The sequence below is a fragment of the Delphinus delphis genome, chromosome 3, assembly GCF_949987515.2.
Source record: "Delphinus delphis chromosome 3, mDelDel1.2, whole genome shotgun sequence".
In the NCBI taxonomy this organism is placed as follows: Eukaryota; Metazoa; Chordata; class Mammalia; order Artiodactyla; family Delphinidae; genus Delphinus; species Delphinus delphis.
Genome location: NC_082685.1, coordinates 117,771,807 through 117,792,271, shown reverse-complemented (window position 1 = coordinate 117,792,271; position 20,465 = coordinate 117,771,807). Strand labels below are relative to the sequence as shown.

The window sequence follows — 20,465 nt, the reverse complement described above, 5'->3', positions numbered from 1 at the left end:
ATTTGATCGCACGTAGTACTGGTAAAACCTTTGTGATAGTATCCTACTAGTCTGGGTAAGCTTTCTTCTCCATACCCATCCTTCAAGGACCTGCATCCTACGTCATGTATCCTTAATTTTTTTCTTTTATTCTCTCATTATGCTAGAACCTCCAGAAGGGCACGTATCACAATCTACTATTTGTTTAAAGTGCCCATTTGAGTGTTTATCTTCTTTGTGTACTAGATTAAGATCATCTGGGGCTTCCCTGGTGGCGCAGTGGTTGAGAGTCCGCCTGCCGATGCAGGGGACACGGGTTCGTGCCCGGGTCCGGGAAGATCCCACGTGCCGCGGAGCGGCTGGGCCCGTGAGCCATGGCCGCTGAGCCTGCGCGTTCGGAGCCTGTGCTCCGCAACGGGAGAGGCCACAACAGTGAGAGGCCCGCGTACCGGTAAAAAAAAAAAAAAAAAAAAAGATCATCTGGAGGTCAAGAATTTATGTTAGGAGGACTTCTGCACCACAGTGATTTGCATGGAGTCTACATTATAGGTAATCTGTTTATTAAAATGAACCTTTTAAATGTTATACTTGCATACAATTTATCTTCCAGGAATTTACTTGATAAACCTGCTCATGTGCAAAGTTGCATACGCATTAGGCAGCACAGCTCAGTGGGTAAGAGCCTAAGATGGAATCCAAACTGATAACTTTGCTGTGATCTTAAGTCACTTAATCCTTCTGTGCCTTGGTTCCATCACCTGTAATGACAATAATAATACCTACACCTCAGACAGTAGTCATGTGAATTAAGAGTTCACTTTTTGAAATGTGCTTAAAACAGTGCCTGCCACATAGTAATATATGTGCTATTCTCTTTTTTGTATTTTTTTATTGAAGTATAATTGATTTACAATGTTAATTTTTGCTGTACAGCAAAGTGATTCAGTTATACATATATATAGATTGTTTTTTGTATTCTTTTCCATTATGGTTCATCACAAGATATTGAATATATAGTTCCCTATGCTATTCTTTCTTATTATTCTTGCACCATTTGCAATAGTAAAAAGCTGGAAACAACCTAAATGTCCATCAATAAGGGACTCAAACAATGCAAAGATGCTCAACATCATTAATCATTAGAGAAATGTAAATCAAAACCAAAATGAAATATGACTGTACATCTACAGGATGGCTATTAGATGAACAGTAGCAAGTGTTGTCAAGGATATGGAGAAATTAGATCCCTAATACATGGATGGTAAGAATATAAAGTAGTGGAACCGCTCTGGAAAAGTTTGGCATTTCCTCAAAATGTTAAACTCAGTTGCAATATGACCCAGCAGTTTGCTTCTTAGCTATATCCAAGAGTTGAAAATATACGTCCACACAAAAACTTGAACACAAATGTTCATAATTCATAATAGCCAAAGTGGAGGCAACCCAACTCTGCCACTGATGGAATGGATAAACAAAATGTGGAATAGCCATACAGTGGAATATTATTCAGCCATATAAAGGAACGAGGTATTCGTAAAGCTTCAACATGGATGATCTTGAAAACATTATGCTAATTGAAAGAAGCCAGACACAAAAGATGACATATTGTATGATTCCATTTATATAAAATGTCCAGAATATGCAAATCTATAGCAACAAAGTAGATTAGTGATAGCAAGGGGCTAGAAGGGAAGAATGGGAAGTGACTGCTAATAGGTATGGGATGTCTTTTGGGTGGGGTGATGAAAGTGTTACAGCATGGGATAGTTGCACAATCTTGTGAATACGATTTTAAAAATGGATTGTACACTTTAAAATGCTGAATTTTATGATATGTGAATTATACCTTAATAAAGTGAATGAAGAATTGGAAGGTCTGTATGTTCTAAGATGGTATAATATCCAAAATATATTAAATGAAAAAGAAATTACAGAAGTTTGCATGGTATGCTACCATATGCTTAAAAAAAAAGTACACACACACACATGCTTTGCAGGCATAAAATCTCTGAAAAGATACACAGGAAATGAGTAACAATATTTCCTAAAGGGAGGGAATCTAGTGGTGACTGAAGAACAGGGTGGCCTGGAAGGGAAACCTACCTTTCCGGTACACATCTTCCTTGACTTACAACAGGGTTACTTCCCGATAAACGCATTATAAGTTGAAAATATCCTAAGTCAAAAATGCGTTCAATACACCTGACCTGCCAAACATCACAGCTTAGCCCAGCCTACTTTAAAAATTTTTTTTTTGGCTGCGCCGTGCAGCATGTGGGATCTTAGTTCCGAGACCAGGGATGGAACCCGCACCTCCTGCAGTAGAAGTGTGGAGTCCTAACGACTGGACCACCAGGGAGGTCCCCAGCCTAGCCTACCTTAAACATGCTCAGAATACTTTCATTAACTTACAACTGGGCAAAATCATCTTAACATAAAGCCTATTTTATAATAAAGGATTAACTATCTCTTGTAATTTGACTACTGTACTGAAAGTGAAAAACAGAATGGTTGTGTGTATCAGTTGTTTACTCTCACGATCACCTGGCTGACTGGGAGCTGCGGCTCCCTGCTGCTGCGCAGCGTCACAGGTATTGTGCTGCACGTTGCTAGCCCAGGAAAAGATCAAAATTCAAAGTACGGTTTCTAGTGAACACGTATCACTTTTGCACCATAGTAAAGTCGAAAAATCCTAAGTTGAACCACTGTAAATTGGGCGCCATCTGTATACACTTTCATACCTTTTGAATTTTATACAAAGTGCAAGTATTACCACTTCCATTTTTTTAATTTAAAGAAAGAAATAAAAATGGAAGACTGATACTTTATCTTTAGTCTAAGTTTTATTTTAAGAGATCATCTTCAGTTTCTTCTGTAATAAAAGATATCCAACCATTTGATCAGATTTATTCTTTAGCAACTGAAGCATTAAACAATTACAGTTTTAACTCTCAATCCTTAATAATACTATTCATTATACTTGAGATTGTTTAGCTTTCTCATGGAGAAAAAAAACTAAACATAAACCTTTATACTATCCACCTATGAGTCCAACAGCACAATTTCAATAAGAAAGTTGTACTGATACTGATAATTGAACAATTTATATGATGTCAGCAGAGAGGTATCAAGAGTGATTGTAAAGTGGCATTCTTGTTAAGTCAAGAGCTATGATCTTTGACCCACTGCTCTATCCATTTCAATATCTGATTGATATTATCCTCTAGATCTTCTGGTTTATTGCTCGGCAACTGATGCACTATTTCTTCCTTGTAGGATCCCAAGGCTTCTTCATAAAGAACTTGAAAAATTTCACACTGAATATTGTCTTTTAGTTTCTTCTGATTATAACCCCTAGAAGGCAAAGAGAAGATAAACAAACTGAACGGCATTAACTGGAGTTTTAGGAACAGACTAGAAACTGGACACTTTTGAACACATGAAAAATCACGCAAAAATACTTCTTGTAGGCTCTTTACCTAGAGAAAACAGATTGGCTTCTGTGACTATGAGAGACTTCTTTGACAAGAGAGAGGGTTAAACTAAGGACCAAAGTTTAGCTTTGTCTGAGACTTTTTTCCCTACAATCTGTCAGCCACTCAATTAGCAAACATCTACCTACCTCAAGCCAGATGCCAAGCTATGAGATAAATAGTCTCTAGCTATGGTCCTAAATTTCAAAAGAGTTAAGGAGTTAAGATATAGACACATAAAACAAATAGATGGCATATAATAAAATAAAATGCATATGATAAGGAATAGCATATACTGATTGGGTACTTGATCACACAGATGTATCTGTACTTTACCAATTCCAAAGACATTGAAAAAATTATATAATCTTTATGCGGATGTAAATTAGCCAACTCATTAGCTAGTGAAAAAAGATAAGGAAAATTCAAACTCAAATTAGTTAAACTTTGTAACAATCAAAATTAAATTGAAGTACTTAAAAGATGATTAACTTTATGAAAAAACCCACAGAATGGGAGAAAATTTCTGCAAATCTTATATCTGATAAGGGACTTACATCTAAAATACATAAAGAACTCTTGTAACTTAATAAATAAAGGACAAATAACCAAATTAAAAATTGGGCAAAAGATCCGAATAGATATTTCTCCAAAAAAGATATACAAATGGCCAATAAGCACATAAAAAGATGCTCAACATCATTAGCCATCAAGGAAATGCAAATGAAAACCACGATGCAATACTACTTCACATCCACTAGGATGGCTACAATCAAAAAGATAACAAGGATGTGAAAATACTGGCGGCTTCATACACTACTCTTGGGAATGTAAAGTGGTGCAGCCACTCTGGAAAATGGTCTGACAGTTCCCCAAAAGGTTACATAGTTAACATATGACCTAGCAATCCTAGTCCTAAAGAAATTCAATACCCAAGATAAATGAATGAACATGTAATGTTCACACAAAAACACGTGTATGAATGTTCATGGCAGCATTATTCGTAATTGCCAAAAATTGCAAACAATCCAAATGTCTATAATCTGATAACTGGATAAATAAAATATGGTATATCCATATAATGGAATATTTGGCAATAAAAAGAAATGAAGTACTGGTACATGCCATAACACAGATGAACCTTGAAAACGTTATGCTAAGTAAAAGAAGCCAGACACAAAAGATCACATTTTGTATGATTTCATTTATATAAGAAGTCCAAAACAGGCAAATCCACAGAGATAGAAGGTAAATTACTGGTTGCTTAGGACTAGGGACTGAGGGGAAATGGGGAGTGACTGCCAATGGGTATGGGTTTTTTGGTGGGGGAGGGGTGATGAACATTTTTAAAAATTAGTTATAGTAATGGATATAGAACTCTGTGAATATACTCAAAACCACTTAATTGTACACTTCAAATGGGTGTACAATTCACATGGTATGTGAATTTATCTCAATGAAGCTTTTTTTAAGGTGATTAACTTTGTAAGTTTTTTCAACGGTTAAAACAAGACTACTTTCTCATAGTTTTTTCATACTTTAGTCTTTAGTTATTTACATAAAATAGTAATTTTTAATAAAAATGTTAAATGGTCTTTTAGAAAACACATATGTACCGTATTTTCTCTATTACTGCTCTGTTCAAATATTTTTAATGGCTTTTCCCTGACTAAAGAAAGATGATGGAAGTTTTAGGTATAGCCCCAACCTAACTTTCCCTATGTATTTGCCACTATACTTTTTTGTGCAAGAATTTGCGCGTATCCCATCCAATGGTGCTTAGTCAGAGCTGACTATAGTCAGTGAGAACCACAAATTCTGAACCTGAAGTTAGGCAAACTTCTGGAGTTTTCCTTCTGGAGACTGCTTTCTAAATTCCTGTAAAATCTCCTCTTTTCCACAGTTTGAATCAAAAGACAGTGGGAAAATGTCTTCCATAAAATTTTGCTTTTCTGGTTATTCTGGATTAAGTCTGATGCTCTCCTGAAGGGATGAACTCAAATATATTGTGAAATGTTAATTTATCTTGTTAAAGGTTGTAAAATGTTCATTTATCTTCAGCTTTTCATAAGCTTTCCCATTTCTGTTGTGAGGATGATTTGAGTGGGTAATGTTCATTCCATAGCAAAGAGTATGTTATTGGTTTGGCTGTTTTCCTATAAAAGTTTTACATTAAGGAAAAAGCATGACTAAGTAGGGTTGATATATATAGTACATTTTACTGAATCAGACTGTCAGTTGAGGTATTCATTTACTCAGAAACTACTGCTTGCGTTTTACGAATGCACCTTTTTCCGTTAGGTTCAGAATGTTGGTACCGTACAGACTTGGTTTATAATAAGACCAAAATAAAGTAGTCACGTTTTCAAATAGAACCTTTTATGATGTTCATGTTGGCCAACTTCAGGAATCTGAGTAAAAGTTTACATAATACTTTAAGGATTCAGTGTTCTTCCTTCCTTACCTAGTTTCAAGTCTGTTGTACAAAACACTGTTATCTGTTTTCAGCACAAATACTATATGAAACCAGCGTTCAGGGAAGAAATCACAACCATGGTAATCAACAATAACTCCACCTTCACTCATTTGGTTTTCTAACTCATCAACTACCTGTAAGAAAGGGGAGGAAAAAAAAAAGATGAATACTCTTTAAAAAAACTGAGGTCAACTTTCCTATAAATTTTAAATGTATACTGTATAAAAAAGATTGTACTTACTCTGTCTTCATCTAAAATGGGACAATCATACTCTTCATCATAGCCATCATATAACTGCCCTAAAAGAGATTTACATTGGCATATTAAAGTAGTATTTTCTAAGTAACTTTCAGTAATTTTCAATTACTCTTAGAGACAAGGGAGGGCACTAATACAATAGATGTCATATGGACAGCAAATATGAAGAGCAGTATTGATAAATTAGAATTTTGTCTAGAAGGAAACCTGGATAACAAAATACCTGAAAAAGAATGAATAATAGCCAACTTCAGAATTTGTGGGGCTATTAGTAGAAGAGAACTAGTTTCAGTGAGCTACAGATTGGTGCGAAGAGGGGACACATGGATACAAACACTCGTACACACATTAACAGGAGATTAAGTTCCAAATTTATTAGGCCAAGGATATGAAACTCATTAAAAGGAACAGCAGGTTCTTGATTCCAGAAATGAACCCTTTGTCACTAAGGTCACATCTTCATGGGGTTTGGGGAAGGAGAGTCAGTGCCCAGATGCTCCTTCACTTCTAGAATTCCAGCATCCCCAAAAGCCAAGGGTTGAATATCTTATTTCAGAAGGTAAAACAAGAATGATGGGGGCAGGCATAAAGAAGGCAGATTTAAATCTAACATAAGAATTTTTCAACAAATTAAAGCTTCCTTTCAAAGGAAGTGTGTCTTAAGGAGGTGAGACATACCAATCCCACCCTCACCCTGAATCCCTAGGAGGTATATACTCTAAGGCAGGCTTAGATCATTCTTCTAGCCATCTCGAAGAGCATGCTATAGTCTTCCCACCTCTTTCCCCTTAATAGTTTGGCACAGGTTGAAATGAGCTTCAAAGGAGCGTGAGTTCTGAAGTGACGAAGGGGTGGTCCTGAGGGTTTGTGGAAGGCACAAAGGCAGTTTTAACTGTCTTCCTGGAGGGTCTGTGGGCTGATTCTGGGCACATGAACCATTTCTCTAGCATCCTAGTGTGGCCTCTGACTTCTTGGGTTACAGTTCAGCTACCAGAAACTCTTACCAGCTAAAAAGTTAAACTGTCTTGGTATGGGGAAAACTGGTTAACAATATAGAAACTAATCTAAACCCTTACTTTACATCACAAACCCTAGCTGAATTAAAGAGCTAATTTCTTTTTTTTTTGCGGTACACAGGCCTCTCACTGTTGTGGCCTCTCCCATTGAGGAGCACAGGCTTCGGACGCGCAGGCCCAGCGGCCATGGCTCACGGGCCCAGCCACTCCACGGCATGCGGGATCCTTCCGGGCCGGGGCACGAACCTGCGTCCCCTGCATCGGCAGGCGGACCCCCAACCACTGTGCCACCAAGGAAGCCCCAAGAGCTAATTTCTTAATTCCAAAGATAACTAATGGAAAATTAAACCTACAAAGGTATGATACATTTGAGTTTGTGAAAAAAAAAAATAATTGATTGAAACATATAAAATGTTAAATCTCTGTTCGATGAAAAATAATATAATTAAAAAAAATGAAAAATGGCAGAGAGAAATACTAGGACAAAGGACTGAAATGTAGATTATATAAATACCTTAAATTCAAAATAACAATAAGTAGCTTAAGAAAGAATAAGAAAAAAATTCACACAGGATGGAAAAGATAATTAGTAAACAATACATGAAAAAATACTGTACTTTCCCAGCTACTAAAGAGATGAAAATTTAAATGAGGCTTTTTATACCTGTTATATTAGTTATACATGCATTTAGTAAACTGACTCTGGAAACGAATAATTTTTAAAAGTAAAACGTTATACCCGTTCAGAGATTTCTTTTGACCATTGAATTTCAAACCAGAAAAAAATTTAAAAAGATGCTTTAAAATGTTCAACAATAGCGAATTAGTTAAATCTTGTTTACTAACTTGCTAAAATATTATGTAATTAAACTTAAGTAAGTAAAATATCAGGTTGTTAAATTTCTGTTATTTTTACAATACTATATATGTGTGTGTGTGTATATATATATATATATATATATATATATATATATACACACACACACACACACACATGTTTTGTTTTTTTTTTTTTACAATGCCACAAAATCTAAGAATACCTACAGCTGACTTTGTACTATGTGGGAATCTGGAGTAGATAAATGTTCCTTCATATTTTAAATCCAGACTAGTTAAATCTTTAAAAATATATGCTGCCTAAAACAGACAACTATAGCAGCATTAACTTTTAGAATTAAAGTCTTTATATACTGCAATGCTGAAATGCAGGATTTCTTAAGTCATGTGAATACATATTAATAAAATAGTGTAATTCAAGCTTTCCAACATTCATTTCAAAAAACATTTATCAAACACCATGTACCAGTAATTACAGAGATAAGGAAGATATAATAGTGAACAAATTGAACAAGAAGACCAACTCAGTCCTTCCCGCGAAGAGTTGACAATAAAATGGGAGATGACAGACAAGTAACCTGGAAATTGTAATATTTAATGCTGTGGATCATGGTGCTCTGGGAGCAATAACATGGGGACCTTTTAGGTTAGGAACATAAACTTGGGATATTAGAGGAGGCTTCCTGAAGCAGGTAACTTCTAAGTGGAAACTTGAAGCAGTTAGCTCAGGAAAAAAAAGGTAGGTAAGACGATTCTTAACAGAGAAAACAAGATATTCAAAGGCAGAGAGACTAAGGAGGGCAAGCCTTTCAAGGGAGGAAAAGTCTTTCAGAATAGTTAGAAAATAAGTGATAAGGGGTCAGGGGGATTAAGGCCAGATTAAAAAGGGCCTTGAGGGACTTCCCTGGTGGCGCAGTGGATAAGAGTCCGCCTGCCAATGCAGGGAACACGGGTTTGAGCCCTGGTCTGGGAAGATCCACATGCCGTGGAGCAACTAAGCCCGTACGCCACAATTACTGAGCCTGCGCTCTTCAGCCCGCGAGCCACAACTACTGAGCCGGAGTGCCAGAACTACTGAAGCCCGCGAGCCTACAGCCCGTGCTCCACAACAAAGACAAGGCTCAGCAGTGAGAAGCCCACGCACCACAATGAAGAGTAGCCCCCGCTCACCGCAGGTAAAGAAAGCTGGCACGCAGCAATGAAGACCCAACACAGCCAAAAAAAAAATTAATTAAATAAAAAAAAAAAAGACCTTGAAGGCTGCACTGAGTTGTTTAGACTTTATCCCAAAGCAAAGGAAAATCATTAAAGCATTTTAAGCATGAAATGACATGATTAATTTCAAATTTTTAAAAATCATTTTGATTTCTGTGTGGAGTTGGAAGGAAGCAAGTCCAGAAGAAGCATGGATACCATATAAAAGCTACTGCAGAATTTTAGGTGGTAATTATAACCTATACTCCAAGGAATGGAGAGAGATGAATTCTAAACTTTGTTTCAAATTTCCAAAATGAGGAAAAATTTGTGCTACTTTAGAAACTTCAACTGGTAGTCACATTTATAATTGTCTATACAGTGGATCTTCATACGGCAAAGAGGAAAAAAAAGCTTGATTTCATCAAATTATCGAAACTTAAATCAGTTTCCTAAACAAAGTTTTATGATTTACTTAGATAAATTACTTGCAGAAAAAAATTGATTGTGGAGCCGGTTAAAAGGCTTAAAATGACCTTCTTACCTTAAAAAGACCTTCCAAGCTGTCATTAGTCAAGCTATAAAAACATGACCTTTCCTTTAACTGCCATCCTATCATTTATACACTCACGTGAAAGCCGTTCTTTAAAGCTAACCACATAGAGATGCTAGTCATCTATTTTGCATCTATACTAATGCAATTAGTATAAGAAGTTAATTGGTTTAGAAGGATTGGGAGCTTTGATACCTGGCCTTTTATGCAAAGAGAGCAATGAATTCTGCCAAGAGAAGTTAGCACCAAAAGATGCGGCATTCGAGTAGGGCCTTTTAAGGAACTGTTTATAAGACAGATGAGGAAGGGCATGTACAGGTAAAGGGAATAGCATGTATAAGGACATGGAGATGGAAGACTCCCCATGCGTTTGAAGAACAATAGTGCACTGTGGGTAGACTTAAGGGGACATAGGGCATAGTGGCTGCAGGGAAGGGCTGAAGGTAAACTGTGGCCAGTTCATTACTTCATTAAGGTGAGTGGCCTCTATCATTAAAAAGTTCAAGTAATTTCATCCCCTCTCCCCGCCCGCCCCCTTTTTAAAGGACATAATGATGGTGTACAGAAGAGGGAGGGAAGAGATACTGAAGAAGAGATTCAGCATGAATGGTCTCGAGAATGGTATAGCGGTACCAAAGGGACACAGCGTTAATGGTCTTAGGAATGGGACAGGGGTATCAAAGGGATTTTTTAAACTATCAAGATTAGGAGACAAGTGCATCTGTGTAGTGTGTAAATGCGTTTTTAATGTGTGGGTGACAGGAATCAGGAATGGGCAAGCAGTCACGGATGACTTCAGAACATGTGCTTTTTAAACATTAATTTGGAAATATGTGGGAACTATCCAGATGGTTAAATCTTGTAGATGTCTAGATGTTGGGCTAAGGTTTAATAATAAATTTAAGAGTTATAAGTAAAAAGGACTAACTAGTCCTGAGTCAATGAAATTACCAGAGGGAGGGGCAGGATTACAAGATGGCTGCAATGAGTTCACAGGGGAAAGAGGTATATATGGTGGGAAGGAGAGAATCAGATAAAAAGATTGGGAGAGCAGTGTTGGAGAGAGGACAACGGAGAAGTTAGTTTCAAAGGCTTCCAGTGGTAGTTGATTCAGGTGAGGGGAAAAAAATGCGATACACATAGGTTAGAGCGGGAATGGCAAACTTCTTCTGTAAAGGGCCAGACAATAAATACTTCAGGATTTGCAGCCTAATCTAGCTAGTGGCTCCTACAAAAACAGCTGCAGCTTGCCAACCCCTGCCTTAGAAACACATCAAGATTTTAAGTGTTGAGGGCCAGATATTTGAAATGCATCCAATGTCTAGACATATGAGCATCCTGGGGTTAGGCATAGAGGCTGAAGACTGATAAAACTGGTGGCAGGAAAATTAAGGATGCTGGTAGAAGTTTAATTAAATGATTGCATATGGGAAAGGACATCAAGTGAGGAATGCGAGACTGGAAGAACAGGGGTAAGAAAAGCATTCTTAGTCACTCCACATTCAGGACTCTCCATAGTTTTATTAAGCTTAATTCCCCACCTAATTTTTCCTGCTTTAGTTCTAAATGTCATAAAGAAGGTCTCTTACAAATAATACAGCCATTCAACATGACTACTAGGATGGCAATAAACTCCATTTAGACACATTTGTTTAAAACCAGTTTTGTTTTTTGTCTCCTTACTTATAGCAGGGTTTCTAAACCTGAAATACTACTGACCTTTTGAGCTTGATAATTCTGTTATGGGGGTGGAGGGCTGTCCTGTGAGTTGTAGGATGTTCAGCAGAATCCCTAGACTCTACCCATTAGAGGTCAGTAGCAACCCCCCACTCCAGTTATGACTACCAAAATATCTCAGAAGGTGCCAAATGTCCCCTGGAGGGCAAAAATCACCCCCTGTTGAGAACCACACTGCTTTACAGAAGATTGCATGGTTTCCCTTACAACATATTAGCATTTGGAAAAAATGAGGAGGCTGAATGTCTCAGACTATTTCCTAGTAAGATTTTCAGATACACTCAGATGGCATCGGAGGGAAAAAATCTGGTACATTTTGAAATCACTATAAAGCACCTCATCTAACACATGTCAAATCAGATCAGAAATCCTTTATCTGGCATAATGGGAAGGAAAAAAAGCTCCACTTTTCCTTTAAGGCAGATTCTCATGAAATAATCTCAATAAAATACAAAGAGGATGGTCAGGACCATGCACCATCAAGTGTACACACATCTTTTGAGTACAAGGAGACTCAGTGAAGAGGAAAAGGAGTGTCTCACAGTGGAATATCCCTGGTCTGGTGTTACTGTTGCTCTCAGTGCTATTCACGACAGATTATATAGTAATTTCATTAAGTTTAGAAATATTGAGTGGGTGAGATGAGAACTAGAAGACATGACTGAAATTGACTGACGTATGTGACTCTGAAATCACTTGTCAAAAACAGTAAAGTTCAACAGGCAAAGGAACAAAACCAGATTTCATATAGGTATAAAATGGAGAATGTCAAGCTATGCACAGTAGCAAATAAAGACCTAAGTTTTATTAACTACAATTTGAATGCCAAACCTGGATTAAAAATATAAGCATGATACTAGCTTATAGTATCAAGAATATGACAAGCAAAGATGCACAAAAATTGACCTGCAAAAAGGAATAATGGGAAAAAACTTCAAAAAAAAATTTTTTTTAAAGATGTTGGGGTAGGAGTTTATTAATTAATTTATTTATTTTTGCTGTGTTGGGTCTTCGTTTCTGTGCGAGGGCTTTCTCTAGTTGTGGCAAGTGGGGGCGGCCTCTCTTGTTGCGGAACACAGGCTCCAGACGCGCAGGCTCAGTAGTTGTGGCTCACAGGCCCAGTTGTTCCGCGGCATGTGGGATCTTCCCAGACCAGGGCTCGAACCTGTGTCCCCTGCATTAGCAGGCAGACTCTCAACCACTGTGCCACCAGGGAAGCCCTAAAACTTCAAAAATTTTTAAGTGGTAAGATACTGGGAGCCACAGCAAGGGTCCTTAAATATATCCAAAGGGATAGAAAAATGGGACCTAGGAAGAAGTCTGGCAATTGAGAAAGATAAATCTAAATGGATGAGGATTCGCTATAAATAAAAATCCTGACCAAGTGGTCTCTCTAAAAAACAGACATGGTATACTTCAGCAATCTGAAAGAATGGCCCGTAAGAGTGACTTACACACCAGAGATCATACTATAACCTAAACATGTGAAGACACTAGAAGTGACTATTGGTAAGGAACAGACTGCAACAACTTCAAGCTTTTGCAACTGTTATTTCTGTTGGTGATAATGAGGCAGAAAATTGCATCTAAAAATGTAAAAACATTATCGCCAAAGTACCAACAATCAAATGGATGAATTACAACTTTATTTTTTACACTTAAAGGCTGATGAAAAACCATTACTAATCCTATTAAAGAAAATCCAACACAATATCTCAATTGAAAAGTATGGTAACCATATTTACTCATTCAATACTATTTTTCTAAAACACAACATGGAAACATCTAGCGTGCATGTTTAATCTCAGTACAATGGATTCAAAACCAAGTATACATGTTACATGCATCAAGGCTAAATTACAAATTATCATAGTCATCATCATCATCGTCATCATCATCATCATCATCTTCACGTTTTCTTTTCAAGGCATTTGATGCTTCACTGGCAGTATTCTGTGATGACACCATGTTAGTGGTAATAAGAATATTTTTGGACCCAATTAGTGATGGATTAATTAGAACATTCTGAACTGCTGATGTTGCAGGAATTGAGGCTTTTACAGCTGGGGATTGTGAAGTGGGCATCTGTACTGTGAACCTTTGCCCTGTGAGGGACACTGGAGTCCCTACTTTAGTTGAAACAGACATGGTTTGTGGGGTTGGTGTGCCAAGCGTGGGAGTACTTGGTCTGCTAGTAACTGAACCAACACTTAACCGTGGAACTGTTATTCTTCCCGCAGAAGTAGATGCCTTTTTTTGTAAGGATTTAAGTCTATAATTTGGAGCAGTCAAGCAATATCTATCAGGTGGCAATCTAGGACCTGAATATGGCTTGATTAATGGCAAAGGGGTTTGATTCCTTTGCCTTGCAATATCTAATAAAAAATCTCTTGGGGGAGGAGAGGTAAAAGACTGGTCAGCACGACACTGGATGGCCAATCGCACATCATCTGCATCAACAGTGGCCTTCTTAGCATGACTTGAATAAATTTTTGCATCATCTAGAATTGTGGTCACATATCGGAAGGCAAACTCCAACATCTGATTTATAACTCTTGGTTCATATTCTGTAATCCCCATATCCTTCAGGATTTGTGCCATCATCTGTGCATCTTTCGGCATGCTCTTGGGAGAAGCCATCTTGCCAGACTCCATGATATCCGGTGATCAGACTTTAGATCATTTGAAAAAAATATGTACATTAGATCAAACCTGAAATAGTTACTTTAGTAGCAACTGTCAGGAACTTTAAAATTTTAAAATACATGTTAAATTTTTAAAAATATAAATTAAAAAATACACTAAATCTTTTTAATTTTAATGAGGCACATTTAAAGTTCCCTTCACTTAAATTTATTTTCTACCCATTAGAGAATATAAAAAGATGAAGACACAAATAAGGGAGTGATAAAAGATTGGGGAAAAACAGGGTAAAATAACCAAAAACATACAACATTTTAAAATATGTGCAGTTGGGGCTTCCCTGGTGGCGCAGTGGTTGAGAGTCCGCCTGCTGATGCAGGCGACACAAGTTTGTGTCCCGGTCCGGGAAGATCCCACATGCCGCGGAGCAGCTGGGCCCGTGAGCCATGGCTGCTGAGCCTGCACAGACTGTGCTCCGCAACGGGAGAGGCCACACCAGTGAGAGGCCCGCGAACCGCAAAAAAAAAAACAAAAAAAAAACCGTGCAGTTGCTTACAGGCATGCACCTACAAACTAATCTAGGAAAAAACCATAGGACAGCCATGTCCTACTGCCTGAGTTCAAAATCATGTCCTTCCAGTGAGCTCATATACTCACTGTCTCCATAGATATATATGCTTAGCACCACCCTGACCTTTACGTGTTTGCCCAACTCAAAAATACTCTCCCTCTTCCTCATATTCAAACTGTCCTAAGTCTAATCTTCCTGGAAGCTATCCCACTTATTACTGTCCACAAGAACTGCTAGCCAACTGCAGAGGGGATGTAGTGGTCAAAATAACTAGGACAAAGCATGAGACAATATGTTCTATTTCTATGGGTCCCCAACAGAGCATTAATTCCTTCATGGCAATTTTTCTCTGCTTTTTGTACCTTCTCACAAGTACAGTACTAATACTCCATTATTCCTTTCACTTTTTTAAACAAATCTAACACCAAAGTGCCCCTTACCTTCTCGTGCTAAATCACCCACATTAACGTATTTCAGTCCTGATCTTGATGCAAGTTCTTTGCCTAGCGTGGTTTTTCCAACCCCTGGTGTACCTGCAAGACAAGCCACAGAAAAATACTGTTCATGAATACTTATTAGACTTTAGCCTCTAATCTGCCTTCTTAACAACTGAAAAGTTTCCTAATTAGCAATCCTATATAAAATTACACACACCATAATCTAATCAAAACTACCCAAAGCCTGCTGAATATCAGAATTTCACCCAGTGTATCTGATTTCACCAGGAGTGGGGCTTGGGAGAATCTGATGACAATTACAGACTGTCTGCCACCACCATGGAAATTCCCAGAATAAAACTAGCTACCTCAAATAAACTGTCATCATTTATTTGCTTTAGTTTAAAAAAATTAAATTGTTCATGGAAAAAAGTTAAGCAGTATGAAAGAATATCCACTATACTCTTCCCTAGAGACAACCAGTGTAAACCACTTTCTTATGTATCTCTCCAAAGAAGTCATATACATATGTTTGTGTATACATCCATATATATACAAATATATGGCAGCATACTACACGTGTACATATACAGACATTGCGTGCATACATACATACACACACCATATATTTCCTTCTACATAAATGGCCATACTATACATTGTTCTTCACCTTCCCTTTTTTATATTTATTGTTTCAAGATAAATAATCAAACACTTAATTTTCAACTTGAACTAACGCCACTGAAATTACAACACCTGATCATTATAATTAAAGATAAAAGGAATTGGGCTTCCCTGGTGGCGCAGTGGTTGAGAGTCGGCTGGGCCCGTGAGCCATGGCCGCTGAGCCTGCGCGTCCGGAGCCTGTGCTCCGTAACGGGAGAGGCCACAACAGTGAGGCCCGCGTACGCAAAAAAAAAAAAAAAAAAAGGAAGGAATAAGTCAAGTCTACCTATAAGGGCAATAACATTTTTACCTCCAGTCCACTATAATACACCAAGTCTGAATCCTCAACTCACCATGTTTTCAATAAAACGCTCACATTTAGACTTTTGACGATATGGCTTAATAGTAAAAAACCAAGACACTGTCTGACCCAAACAAATCAGATATTGTAAAATCTTCCCCTTAAGGACGCTTAAAGGCTAAACAGTAACCTGTTGAGGTTAATCTGCTACTCTCAGACACAGACAGGACTTGTGCGCTGCCAATATGCTTACGTTTTGTTAAAGGATAAAACTTGGCTTTGATCCACAAACAGCGCCTCAAATTTTATTGTGCTGCAACAGCATCTACACCCATTAGATTTTTCCAGGAATGCCCTATGTTGCTATTAAATACTACAATTTAGTAAACATTTTCAGAGTTAAACGACCAGAAATATTTTTTAAAGTCGTTATGCGGCATTTTACTACCCCTCACAGGTAACAAGCGCCCTGAGTATGGATCCAAAGACCCAGAAAAAAACCCACGATCAGCCCGGGAATTTTACAGCATCTCTACGAGAAACGACCAGAGATGCTCAGTAGATACCTTTACTTCTTAAAACACAAAGAAAAAGCCCCTGATGCTAACTCCGCAAGCGTATACAGCAAATTTATCACCCCACACCGCAAACATCCGAACCCCTTCATCGAAATCTCTCAGATACAAAGGGAAAATAAGAGACGGCCCTAGAGGCCTAAGGACTAAAACATCCACCATTAACGGATCTACTAAGGGCCAAATATTGCCTTACCTTATCTCGGTAACCACGCAGACACCCCGCCAAGTAAAGAAGCAACAGACATTTTACAGACAAAAACCTGATTACGAAAGATTAGTCAGCTTGCCAAAAAAGGGAACTGTATATTATCTACCTCTCTCCGCCTCACCGAGTAGCCAACCTCTGAGCAAAAGAATTAACGTCCGTCGTCCCCTTCCCCCAGCCTCGTGCAAAACCGTCGCGAGGGCGGGGGGTACAGGCCCTGACAACTACAACTCCACGCGACCCTCGCCGAGCCTCGCAATAGAACGCTAAGCGACCCCACTTCGGGCTTTCCAGGCCCCAGGGCACTCCGCGCCCCGCGCCAGCCCCGCCGCCCACCACAACCCCTAGTGCGCCCCCTGACCGGTGAGCAGGATGTTCGGAAGCAACATGGTCCTCGCCGCACTGGCTCCCGACGCCTCCGCACAAGCGCCCTACACGCTACAGGGAGGGGCCGGAAGGGGAGGATAACGGCAAGCGCCAGTGGCGCCGGGGTACTCGAGGCCTGGAGTGTCGCTCGCGACCCACCTCCGCCGCCTCGTCACCCACCATTGGTTACCTGGCTTTCTATGACACGCTTCCATCGCAGTGTACGAAGTACGAGCACACGTCGGGTCGGCGCTTCCGGTTAGGCAATGCGCTGGATGCCTAAGACAGTAGCTCCTTAGGAGGCCCCGCCTTTCGGGCTGTGTCGCGGAAGCGCCGACCGACCTGGAAGGTCCCCGGGAGGCGGGACCTCCAAGAGGGTTCCGCGCTGAGCCGGGTTAGGGCTGGGTGGCTTCCCTTGCACCTGGAGCTGAGCCTGGGCTCCACCGCTCCTCTCGGCCCACGAGGGGATGCAGCTACCGGAAGGTAAGGCTGCCGCGGCTGGGGCTGCGGTGTATATATGTCGTAGAGACGCGAGTCCATCTCTGCCTTCTCGCCTTCCCAGACTCTGATGGCTCCTCCTCCCGACCTGCCCATCCCATCTGGGGATGAGACGGGTCGGGGTGCAGAGCTCTGGCCTGGAGCCGGGGCACGCGAGCTCATCTCGGCTTTACCTTGACTAGCAGTATTACGTTGGACGAATATGTGAGCTTAGTATCCCCAGTGCAGTGTGTAGGATGGTGGTGGGTTTGCTAGACATACTCTTCAGGTTCTCTTCTATCTCTGACGTCTCATTTCAGAAACCTGGTACCATCAAGGACAATTGCCTGCTTTTTCAAGGAGGTAACTGTCAGTCTTGCTTTCAAAGAGCGACTAGAGTCCTGACTATAACAACAGTCTGCGTCTTTTATTTCGAGCTGCCAACTCTGTGTTTTCCACCTATGTATCTCTTTGAAACCGCAAAGCAAAAACTTCTCTAGTCGTGAACAATTTGTGTGTGTGTGTGTGTATGATTTGTTTTCTAGGGTGTGGAAGTATTTACACATAAATTATGTGTGACTCCAAACTATAAAGCTCAGCTTACAGGTTTGTAGACCTTAAAAAACTTTCCTTCTGGCTAACTTAAAATTGGTGAGTTCACTACTTTGTATAAACATTGAAGAACTATGAAAGTCAGAAAGCAGTGTTGCCAAAAAATTTCATAATAACGTATTCAGATAACAACAGTTATAGAAAAAGTTTACTGTAAGATATAAGTCTTTGTCCAAAGTAAGTGATAAGTCTGCATTCATTGTATGGTGCTTTTTTTGTTATTATTTTTGAAATTTTGGAAAATTTTTTGAAATTTTATAATTTGAAATGTGGGGAATTTTAATTTTCAGTATGAAAACTACACAAATAAAATTGTTTAATTTTTCTTAATGACAAAAGATAGGTTCACAAATGTGTAGTTTTTCTGTTTTCTCTAATACATTATTGAGTTTGTAGGAAAAACGTTACATCACCACAGATAATTTGACAGTTATAGTCATTAAAAGTAAAATTTATTTTAGTATTTTGATTTCTTGCTGCATGTATGTTTGCTGTGTTCTCTTTCACTAGTTCTTGAGCCTTAACTTTATCATGTCGTTGATTTTTATCAATATATATTAATTATTTCTGTTTTACATTTTTCTTAATTTGAGATTTTTTTTTCTTTTTTTCCGCTAGGTGAATTATACTTTAATGTACTACAGGTTGTATACTACGGATGGGAACTATTAAAGTTTATAATGTCAAAAACTTTTCTTAGACCAAAGGCATCTTCCACAAAGGTATGATACGCTAAAATGGCCATGTGATAACTGCCCAAAAGGAGTTATAAATTTTTATATGTGTTCCCAATGACTTATTACTGCTATGAGAGTAATGGTGCCCAGTATTTGTTGTAACTAGTGATCTAAAAAGTTCAAAAATAAATTGTGAAACAACTGTACACTGAAAACACAACCTTAATTTTGAAAAAATGTTTATTTACAATCCTGGTCACAAAGAAAAGGCTGAAAACTCTTGAATGAAAGAGCAATAGAAGAAAAGGAAATACATGAGCTGTAGTTGGTGTTATAGCTTAACAACAAGCCCTGCTTCTTAGAAATTAGGTGGTTCAATGTGCCAGTTCTCAACAAGGCTAGCGGGTGGGTAGGATGGGTATCAGACAGTATACTGAAAGTTAGCTGTTTTCCTCGTGGTGGATCTGATTTTTCTCTTACTCTAAGTGAATTATTTAACTTTGCTGTTTCTCTTCCTCTTCCTCTTTTTTTTAAAAGTAAATGGAAATCCATATTTACATAAGAAAACTGTAAAATGTATAAGTAACATGGAGATTGGAATCGCTAGATCAGAATTGCTATCAAGAGTTTTACTACTACTAATATTTTTATGTACTCTTAAAAATAGAGGAAAGGGGCCAAAATTGTAGTACTAGTAATAGTCTTTTTAAAGAGGAGGAAATAAATTGGGTAACTATGACTAAAATTTTTTTTCCAAAAAGTCTTCATTTCTTTACCCACTGCTGATCATAATTCTAGATTCTGTTTATAAGAGGAATGAAGTTTGATTTCACATTCATAAAATACTTGAAAGTATTGCTTCTCCTGAGCCTACTTTCAGCTCCAACCTCTGTTTTTTGTTTTGTTTGTCTCCCAGAAAGGAGCATTGTCAAATAAATGGTTCACAACTATGGCTGAGTATTCTTCAAGGAAAATATAATCTTGTTAGCCAGGCAGGGAATTACAAAAGTCAGGTACTAAGCTAGATTTTTTTAGATTTATACTGTTGGAATGTTAAGAAAAAGTCCACTTTTAAAATTCTAATTATTAAAAAAAGAACGCTTTTTAATGCTCAAATATTTTTAGGTTAAAATTGCTTAATTTAACATTTCTCTGTGTGTATTCTTACAAAGGATTTTAAAGAAAAGGAAGTGTTGGAGGGAAACGTAGAGGGGTTAATAGTTTCTATAGACTAGAAGACCATGAAATAGAACTCACTGATTTTCCTGCTCTATTAAACTAGTACTCGTTTTCCTAAACAAATCTGACAAATAACCCTCCCTGGAAAGCCTGCCTCCCTTTCATAAACATATTAGTTGCTTCATGAGCTGAAGAAAAATATAATCAAGTCATAATTACAAACTATTCA

The 20,465-nt window shown here is 38.4% G+C and overlaps 3 protein-coding genes across 8 annotated transcripts in view; 1 reads left to right on the top strand and 2 right to left on the bottom strand.

The window, feature by feature from the left end:
* Nucleotides 1–973: 973 nt before the first annotated feature.
* On the bottom strand, nt 974–17,592 carry AK6 (adenylate kinase 6). 2 transcript variants are annotated; one of them, XM_060009377.1, is made up of 5 exons: nt 17,482–17,592; nt 15,179–15,271; nt 6,170–6,228; nt 5,917–6,062; nt 974–3,333 (listed from the first exon to the last, which is right to left on the bottom strand). In XM_060009377.1, exons 1-5 carry the CDS (start codon nt 17,504–17,506, stop codon nt 3,141–3,143), a joined length of 516 nt encoding a protein of 171 aa, XP_059865360.1. In that variant the 5' UTR covers nt 17,507–17,592; the 3' UTR covers nt 974–3,140. The 2 variants fall into 2 exon arrangements, with proteins under 2 accessions (XP_059865360.1, XP_059865359.1); XM_060009376.1 differs by lacking the exon at nt 17,482–17,592 and adding an exon at nt 17,287–17,407 and having other exon boundaries at nt 976–3,333.
* Nucleotides 12,380–17,333, bottom strand: TAF9 (TATA-box binding protein associated factor 9). The gene is made up of 3 exons (XM_060009374.1): nt 17,287–17,333; nt 15,179–15,271; nt 12,380–14,196 (listed from the first exon to the last, which is right to left on the bottom strand). The coding sequence occupies exon 3, from the start codon at nt 14,177–14,179 to the stop codon at nt 13,382–13,384; it is 798 nt and encodes a 265-aa protein (XP_059865357.1). The 5' UTR covers nt 14,180–14,196; nt 15,179–15,271; nt 17,287–17,333; the 3' UTR covers nt 12,380–13,381.
* A 46-nt stretch (nt 17,593–17,638) lies between the features above and the next one.
* The window catches only part of RAD17 (RAD17 checkpoint clamp loader component), a 31,652-nt gene continuing 28,825 nt past the window's right edge, over nt 17,639–20,465 (top strand). For 2 of the 5 annotated variants that reach the window (XM_060009372.1, XM_060009373.1), the window contains exons 1-2: nt 17,639–17,774; nt 18,999–19,102. In XM_060009372.1, the coding sequence (XP_059865355.1) occupies nt 17,759–17,774; nt 18,999–19,102 (120 nt within the window). In that variant the 5' untranslated portion in view covers nt 17,639–17,758. Of the gene's footprint in view, nt 17,775–18,088; nt 18,132–18,998; nt 19,103–20,465 lie in introns of all 5 variants that reach the window. The other 3 variants (XM_060009370.1, XM_060009371.2, XM_060009369.1) reach the window with 3 other exon arrangements.